At 43.3% G+C, this 8,571-nt stretch overlaps 1 protein-coding gene across 2 annotated transcripts; it reads right to left on the minus strand.

Annotated features, from left to right (window-relative positions):
• Positions 1-3,661: 3,661 nt before the first annotated feature.
• Positions 3,662-6,635, minus strand: sp7 (Sp7 transcription factor). 2 transcript variants are annotated; one of them, XM_061069330.1, is made up of 2 exons: positions 6,615-6,635; positions 3,662-5,011 (listed from the first exon to the last, which is right to left on the minus strand). In XM_061069330.1, the coding sequence occupies exons 1-2, from the start codon at positions 6,633-6,635 to the stop codon at positions 3,662-3,664; spliced, it is 1,371 nt and encodes a 456-aa protein (XP_060925313.1). The 2 variants fall into 2 exon arrangements, with proteins under 2 accessions (XP_060925313.1, XP_060925312.1); XM_061069329.1 differs by having other exon boundaries at positions 6,600-6,635.
• Positions 6,636-8,571: the final 1,936 nt, after the last annotated feature.

Here is an 8,571-nt window from a genome sequence, read left to right on the forward strand (position 1 = left end):
AGTGTCCGGAAATTTACCGGACACTTTCCGCCCCTTTGCAACCCTACTTATTTGTAACATGGCGCTACTTCCTCTCCTGATATTTAAATGATAAGCACAGTATCTCCGAGATAGCTTGACCTTTTTACCTCTGCTATGGTTCCTCTGTTTTATATTAGCCTGACCTCTTCTCCTCTCCGGGTCATGTTGTGGTTCACTCAGGTCACTAGGCCTTTCCCCCCCTCGCCATAACAGCCTTATCTTGTTTTTTACTCATGGCCTGACCGCTGAGCCTCTGGGCGTGCTGACATTCTTTCCCACCCCCCTTTTCTACCCCCACTCCGTCACAGAGACCCAGCCACACCTGCAGACACCTGTGCTTTTGTCCTAGGTAGGTGGTAGCAGGAACCCATGCCTGTGGCTATGCCAAAGCACAGGCCATTGTTCTTGGTGACCACTCACTTAGGACCAGATAATGGAGAGAAAAGGAGTCATTAGCATTTTGTTCAGCAGATCATGAGGAGCTGTTGTCTCATTTTAAGGAGCTGGAATCTGAGTCTCACAAAGTCGAGAGCCTCTGGAGTAATTCATTAAGTGTAAGTTTGTCTAACTCATCAAGGACTTAACACTAAGCACTGCTTGAGTGAATGTTTAGCAGTTACGTCTTTGTGTGAGCTCGGTCGGAAATGGTCTGCGTGACGGCTTAAACAGGTGTGTCTGATCCGCTGGAACAACCTTTGTAGTCCCATTAAAGCCTGCAGTGATTTGATTTGGTTAAATGGAGTGCAGGGGCATGAGTGGGCAAACCATATGGAACAGATTGTCCGTCCTCATGTGTCACTGCATGTATACTTTGCTTTTTATGACCTTATTTGAAGTAACACTTAATGTTTCCTGGCTTTCTAAATAAAAGAAGTAAAAATAAAGTTAAGGCTACAGTACGCTGCCGCCGCCGCCACCGCTGCCCGGGGAGTGTGTTTTTAAAAAAAAGGCAGAAACAACCAGTAGCAGCGGAGGTTTTAAAACCCACTGACCGTCTTCTTTAACCCCCCCACCCTCACTCACTGGTCTGACACACCCTGCCCATATACCCCCTTCTCCCTGTTTGCCTTTTATGCTGTGGAATCGACCGTGCGCCCACTTCAGACCACCATAAACATGTCGGTCCCTGATGACAGAGTCGGCCCCGGGACGTTTTATATAAATTGACCTCAACTACAGCTCATTAGAAGCCCTAAATTGGAACCATGCAGCCTGGGAAGTGTAAATGTTACAACAGGAGGGTTCTCCCTGTTCAGGTCTTCACGAAGATCCTCAACTTTTTTTATCTCAAATATTTGTATTCTATCTGCTTATCCCATTTGTTTCTCATGACTTATGGAAATCCGTTTTTTATACCAGGGTGGCGAAGTGTTTCCTCCTGTCTCTAAACTAGTTTCATGTGGTTATCATTCTTTTAAAACGTCACCTGTTACCAGTAGCGTGTCATAAACATGAACCCCCTTCCATAACTCTTAGTTTGACACCAGCACAGAGCAGAACACATCTGTTGCAGGCTTCGTTTACTCTTTCCTGAGGCTATCGCTCCTTTGATACAGAGGGCGAGTCCACCCGCCTCAAATATTTGTATTAGTCTGCAAAGTGGCCTGAATGACCCGGCAGAAAACTGGACAGAGAGCAAGTGGCTTTAACTGTCGCTCACACTCAAGACACCGACACCATGTGCACGGTGCCATAGTAGGATCCCGAAGTGGAATGTTGTATTTTTTGACACACTGTGAAATGTAATTGGTCCAGTGTCCTCTCTGCGTCTTTGCTCCCGCATCCTGTCTTAATTGGGGTCCTTTTGTTTGACCACCTTCTTCAATAAACAATACAAGTGCAGCTCCCCTGTCCCCTTATCCCCCCCCTCTGCGCCCCCCTCCTCTGTCCCCACTCGGCCGGAGCATCGCTCGGAGTAATTACCCCTCTGGAGCTGGAGAGTGGAGTAATTGTCTTTGAGTGTAACTACAGTGGCTCTCTGAAAGGGGGTCATTGTGTGGAGTCAAGACCTCACCTCAGTGGATGGCTTTGTTTGTGCTGCAAAAGATAATGAAAGTATTTGCTTGGCCGTGGTGAGATGGAAATATGGTAAGATATGAAAAGAAGGACAGTGAGTGAGGAGGAGAAGTGAAGGGAGATTGTTCGTGCTCAAGGAAGAACACCTTTTTATTTTCTCCTCAAAGTCAAGACGTCCTTGAATCTCAAGAATAACACCAGCGGAGAAATGCGTTTGAAATGTCTTTACTTTTAGAAAGCACCAAAACAGTCATGATTCCACACCACAACTCATAACCACATGTACACCTTTAGCAGGTTTTCATGCTTTATCACTATTTACAGTCTCTTAAACACAAATATCACAACAGATCTGCAAACACCTGTAGTTCCAAATCAACAAATCAAGCTCTTAAGTTTACGTTTCTTTTTACTGAAGCAACACAGGCATCGTTTTCATCGTGGAAGTTACACAAAATGTAGAAAATACATAAAAAAAAGTAGAAAAATAACACACCTAACATTATCCATATATTGTTGTAAATATATAGTATGTACAAACAAGGGGAAGCCCTTATTATTATTACATTGTCAGGTGTGGAAGACTTCACAATTGAAAGATTATAGAGGAATAGTTTACACACACATCTAACTTCAAGATCTTTAAATAAATCTTTAAAAACACTAAACTCCACATTATAACTAATAAATAAGAGAAAAAGTATTAATTTAATGCATTTTAATTTCTTTTTTGGCCAGCTTCAACCATCTTGCATGTGTTACAGGCATTCTGTTTCATACAAGATAATCTTCCATGTGTATAATTTAAGACATAAATTAGATTATTTATGTAAATATGAAATTAAATTAGACATAGTAAGAAGCAAACAGCATACAAAAAGTAAATTGCGAGACCAAACGTCTTTGGCAACAAGAAGCAGTATGTAAGACTGTCCTCTGATTGTTTCAGTAATAATGAATAAGTATCAAAGTACAGCTGTAAATCTGATTTCTTTCTCTAGGCATGCAACGCTCCATCAACTCCATCATCCCGACCATAAGTCTTGTTGTAAAACGACTTTCCTTTTGCGGCTTTAGAACTCTTTTCCTTCTGCTTATGCAGATTCAATTTCCCCAGTGGTTTGTCTCATTTGAAAGGCAGAAAATGTGTGCACGAGCATGTTTACTTGTATGTGTTCGTGTGTGCAGACACAGGTTTGTGTGTGCGCTTATATGTATGCATTATATATGCTTGCACATTTGTTAATAGTTATCTCTGTGCATGTGCATGTGCTCATGCAACAGGCATGATATATTTGTGTTCACGTACAGCCGGGTTTAGTTGGTCATATTTGTGTGGGCCTGCATATATTTGTGCGCTGGTCTATGTTTGCAGGCTTTGCTCATGTTGTGTGATTGTTAATCGTGTGTGTGTGTGTGTGTTTGTGTGAGTGGTCCACAGTAAATGAAGCCATTGCTACCTGCAACATGCTCAGTCATTTATCATATCAAGTCTTTTTTAATCTGATGTCCTTTCATGTCATAAAACTAAAATACTCATTTATTTAAATGGTGTTTTTTTCACCATAAAAAAAACAAGTCCACCGTGTCTCAAAAAAAGCACTGAACAGACGATTTAACGAAGTCAGATCTCCAACAGTCCGCTGCTGTTCTCCACTCCGTTCGGTGTGCCAGTCTTCTCCTCTCCGTTGGTGATTTGCTCAGCACCAGGATTGTTGGGTACAGCGCTGGCGTTGAGCTCTGCGGTCTCCTCACCCCGAGGATCCGCCTCTCCCTCCCCAGCTCCAGCTTTCCCCTGCATGGCAGAATCAGCGTGGGTCTTCTGGTGCTTGGAGAGGTGGTCGCTGCGTGTGAAACGCTTGTTGCACAGTAGACAGGTGAACTTCTTCTCCCGTGTGTGGGTGCGCACGTGCCTCTCCAGTTCGTCTGAGCGGGTGAAACGCTTCCCGCAGAACAGCCAGTTGCAAACAAAGGGTCGCTCGCCGGTGTGCCAGCGCAGGTGGGCTTTGAGGTGGGAGGCCTTGCCGTAGACCTTCCCACAGCCCGGGATGTGGCAGCTGTGGACCGGCTTCTTCCTCAGGGACGCAGCAGACGCTCCCAGCCTCTCCAGCTCCTGGCAGTTAGGGCAGTCACATGAGGACCTAGTGGGCGCCCCGCCACTGTAGCCCCCTGATCCCCTGGCAGGCTTTAGGCCCATGGGACTCTCCATCATCCCTGAGCTTTGCACAGGCTTGGGCTTGTACATGTCCTGGGACAGCATGTGCTGGGAAGGCTGTAGGAGGTGAGAGGAGGATCCCAGGCCCACAGAGGGGTAAGGTGCCGGGTTGAGTTGCGTAAAGTCGGTGCCGTAACTGGAGATCTGGGGGCTGAGGGACGCTTGTGGTGCTACAGGCTGCAGGGAGGCCTGGAGGCCTCCGTCCGCCTGGGGCTGCGTGGCTGACAGCCAGTTGGAGTTCGGATGGACGTCCCACCAGGAGGATGTGGCATTAGATGGGTTAGCAGTGATGCCAGGGTGGATACCGGCCTTATACCAAGAGCCATAGGGGTGTGACATATCCAGTGAGGTGTAGACACTGGTGAGGCAATCGGCCGTAGCGTGGGCCTTGGACACTAAAAGAGACGGGTCCTGGGAGACGGAGGTCTGGAAGGAGTGGGAGAAAGGGTTATACTCTGTAGTGTAGCCTCCGGCTGAAGGAGGGGGGCTTCCAGTGGGTGTAAGCATCCCACCACCTCCTCCCCCTCCTCCAGCTGTGGTGAAGGAGCCAGTGTAGGAGTCCGCCAGGCCACTGCCGTCTGCGGTCCGGCCATTCTTCACTGTCTGAAGGTCAGAGGTCATCATGTAGTGCTTCTTTACTGGAGTCGCGCTGCCGCTCTTACTAGGTGTCGCTGAATCCCTGATGGGGCTGGTGCTGCCGAACTTGTTACAGGTAGCAGTTAACATAGCCAGAGGACTGGAGCCATAGCGTGCGTCTTCCTGGGGAGGAGGAGGAGACAGGGGAGAGAATGAGACTGTCTGTCTGCAGGAAATGGCTGCTCGCTGCCGCTGCTTCTGTCAGTGTCAACTCTAATAAAAAACTCATGTCTGACTGCCACCGCTGGCTCTCTCTGCTCTCTCTCTCTCTGTTTTCAAAGTGGTCAGGGCAATTTAAAGCAGTGAATGTTTACGCTTGTTATGCTGCTCTGCTCGGCGAAGGCGGAATTCCCTCGCTCTTTTGTTTCACTAGAAACCGCTGTCTACAAGCTATTCTTAATTTCACATGCATGTTTGTTTTTAATGTTTTATAAAACCGTGTATCTAAGCCCTGCACTACTAACTGTAACTTGTCAAACATGTTTTTGTTCCTCTATCGGTCATTGATTGATTGATTAGACAAGCTCGTGGTCCAAAGTGTCCCAATGGTCTCACTCTGGTCCTGTTTTATAGTGTTACAGATTTAGATTTTAGTAACCATCATCTATCATAATCAAGTTGATTGTCCATGCATGCCATGGTGTTTCCTGTAAACATCCATATTCATTAGCTGTTTTGGAATGAAACAAACTTTTAAACTGAACAGAAAAGAAGTGAAGAACGGAAATACAACACTGAGGAAACTTCACTTTTCTTTAAAAAACGATTTCATGTGATACTTCTACTTCTCTCCACGTGGCAACGATGTCCGAGGCACGTTTCTACTTTTAGTACTCGCTGTACATATGGATACAACTAAAGCAAAATCACTCATATATTGCTTGTATCGTTATTTTATATGGAACATCACTGTGTCTGCTTCTGCAATATGCAATGATAATGCAATAATATGCAATAGTTTATTCCGTCTTTGCTGTAATCGTCTATCTGCTGTGGTATCACTGTAGTACTCATTATAATCTATATTATAAGTATCTATATTATAAACTAAATGTGCTTTAAAGGCACACTAAGGCTCTTTCTTATTTCTAGCACATAACTTTGACTTTTATGTCTCTTTGCCAACAAGCCCTGACATGAGCTCTTTGAATCCTGTTGATCTTTTGAACTTTGTTTCTCCTGAAGCAGTCGCTGCGTTGGTCACAGTTTTCACTCACTGCTGGTAACTGTAAAGCTTCATGTGGCCGCGTGAGATAACACCTCATTAAACTAAGAGTGAGAGAATGTGCACAGAGGAAATGGGAATAAAAGGCATATAGACGGTAATGATCAGAGAGTAACATGTGAGTTTCATGGTGCTGGGCAGCTGTCAGCAGCACAACCTGAAATGTGAGTTGCTTTCAATCACTAAACACAAAAACTAAGATATGTCTTCATATCATTTTCATCATCCTCTACGACACAAGTTAATATCAATCAGGTTGTGTCTGTCAGATGCTGATAACATTCAAATTAAACTCCAGGGTTAACTTTCCTCAAACAAACGCACAAATGCATGACTTCACCATAAGTTGGACCTGAAACCTCCACAATAATCACAAAAAGTTGTACTTGTATGAAGAAGAAGAAGAAGAAGAAGAAGAAGAAGAAGAAGAAGAAGAAGAAGAAGAAGAAGAAGAAGAAGAAGAAGAAGAAACGAAAATCTACTTACAATTACATTCCCTACCTCCAGAATAGATGCGGCCATCCCTGAGAAACTAAATCCTGTAGGAAGCGGAGGGAGGGGAGCGGTGGAGGCGCAGCTCGGGGTCCCGGGACAGTTTGGAAGAAGTCAGGCAGTAACGCGGGGAAGTGTTTTGAGGCGCAGAGAGCCCGCCCCCTAATTACAGCCTCTTTGAAGACTCTGCAGAGAAGCAATAAAAAACCAGAGATGGAGCAAGACGCACGGGGATTGGTGGAGAACTCCGAGAGGGCACATCCCACCTCCCCAATTCCAGATTTTTTTGAAAGATAAATGCATGAATGGGTTACTCATCAATCACCATGTGGATATTATTTCAATTACTCTGGGATCATTTCCACTGGGATTAATCCGGTGGAGCAAGAGAATTAACACTTAACACCATCTCCATGGAATCGTTTTATTCAGGCGACGTTACTGCAGAAGTGTAAATAAAAAAAAAAAGTTGGAGTAAAGCTCCATGTTCTCTGTGTGAGAGGAAAAATAACAAAAGAACACGAAGCCACATAAATATAAAAAAAAAGTCTGTGGTTTCCATCCGAGATTTTATTATTCTGGGTTTCAACCCTCTCTCTGTTTCTAATATTCTTCAACGCGCTTTTACGGGCCCTTTTCTCGACGTTAATTGTGATGGTTAAAGAGCCCGAGCTGCGCAGACAAGCGCGCAGGGAAAGGAGCGAGTCGTTAAATAAAATACAGAAGAGATTATCGCGTCAAATAAAATGAATTCAAGCACCGCGTACTGACGAGGGAGGAAAAGCCCGACTCGCAGAATGGTTTCCTCGAGGAAGACACGATGATTAAAATAGAAAAAAAAGAGGAATAAGTGAATATGTGAAGGATGAAAGTTTGAAAGTGCAAAGTACTGTCAGAGACGGTGGCAACGTGTTATTTCAAAATCCTTTGTGATCATGAATAATGTTTGAGTCTGGAATAATGTGTTTTTTAAAAAACAAATGTATTTTGTCTTATTTTGCTTTTTTATTTAAATATGCTCATAATTTACATGTATGTAAACTAAGGCCATTCATCTCTCTGCCTGTTAAACATTGTGCAAACATTGTTTTTAAACTATGGACATATATCATAATATTCAATGAATTCACTTTAAACTTTAAGAATCTAGATAATTAATCATATTTTAATTGTATTTGTAAACGTTTTAATTCAGAGATGCACACTGACAAATCCACCAATGCTGAGGCCACATTCTTTTTGGATGACAATTTTTTATAGCACAAATTTACATGACACAATTATTCATGCACATCATAGTAGAAATAAGACAGTAAATGTCTAGATACATTACATACAAAGGTTATGAAACTATTCATTTAATCATATACAACAGTGTGTACACAATAGAAAAAGCATCATTATCCTTATATTTATTTAAAAAGATAATCTTATAAGGTTGTTTGTATAGTTTATCATATATTTAACAAGTAAAGTAAGCTTTTAATATCATTAGTCTATCGTAATGTTATTTCCATGCACTTCTTTATCTTTGATGTATCAACGCTAAAGATGAATCTCAAGAGAAAAGGGAGAAAATCGTACATTTGAAACTGTTCTCTTTTGCTGCATTTCATTGATTTAATTTTTTGGTTAAACAAAAAATACCAAACTCAACTTTCAGTCTCGGGGCGACACAGATTCTCAGCCTTTTTGTGGGCGTCTCGTTTTCTGAAGGAGAGCACAGAAGATTAAAATTGTTGTCAAAAATAAACATATAATTTCTGTCCTTATTTTCTCCTCAATTACAGGGCATGGTCAGAGCTGGGCTTGTCGTTCTGGAGAGTCTGGCCCTCACATGAACACAGCAGCTATATTTGGCAGTCTGTTCTCCAACTGACCTTCATTGCTTTATTTTCTTATTCCAGGAGGGGTGTGAGAGCAGGAGAACAAAGGCTGCGACATGCGACAGTTTACATGGTCGCAC

The sequence above is a fragment of the Limanda limanda genome, chromosome 4, assembly GCF_963576545.1.
Source record: "Limanda limanda chromosome 4, fLimLim1.1, whole genome shotgun sequence".
In the NCBI taxonomy this organism is placed as follows: Eukaryota; Metazoa; Chordata; class Actinopteri; order Pleuronectiformes; family Pleuronectidae; genus Limanda; species Limanda limanda.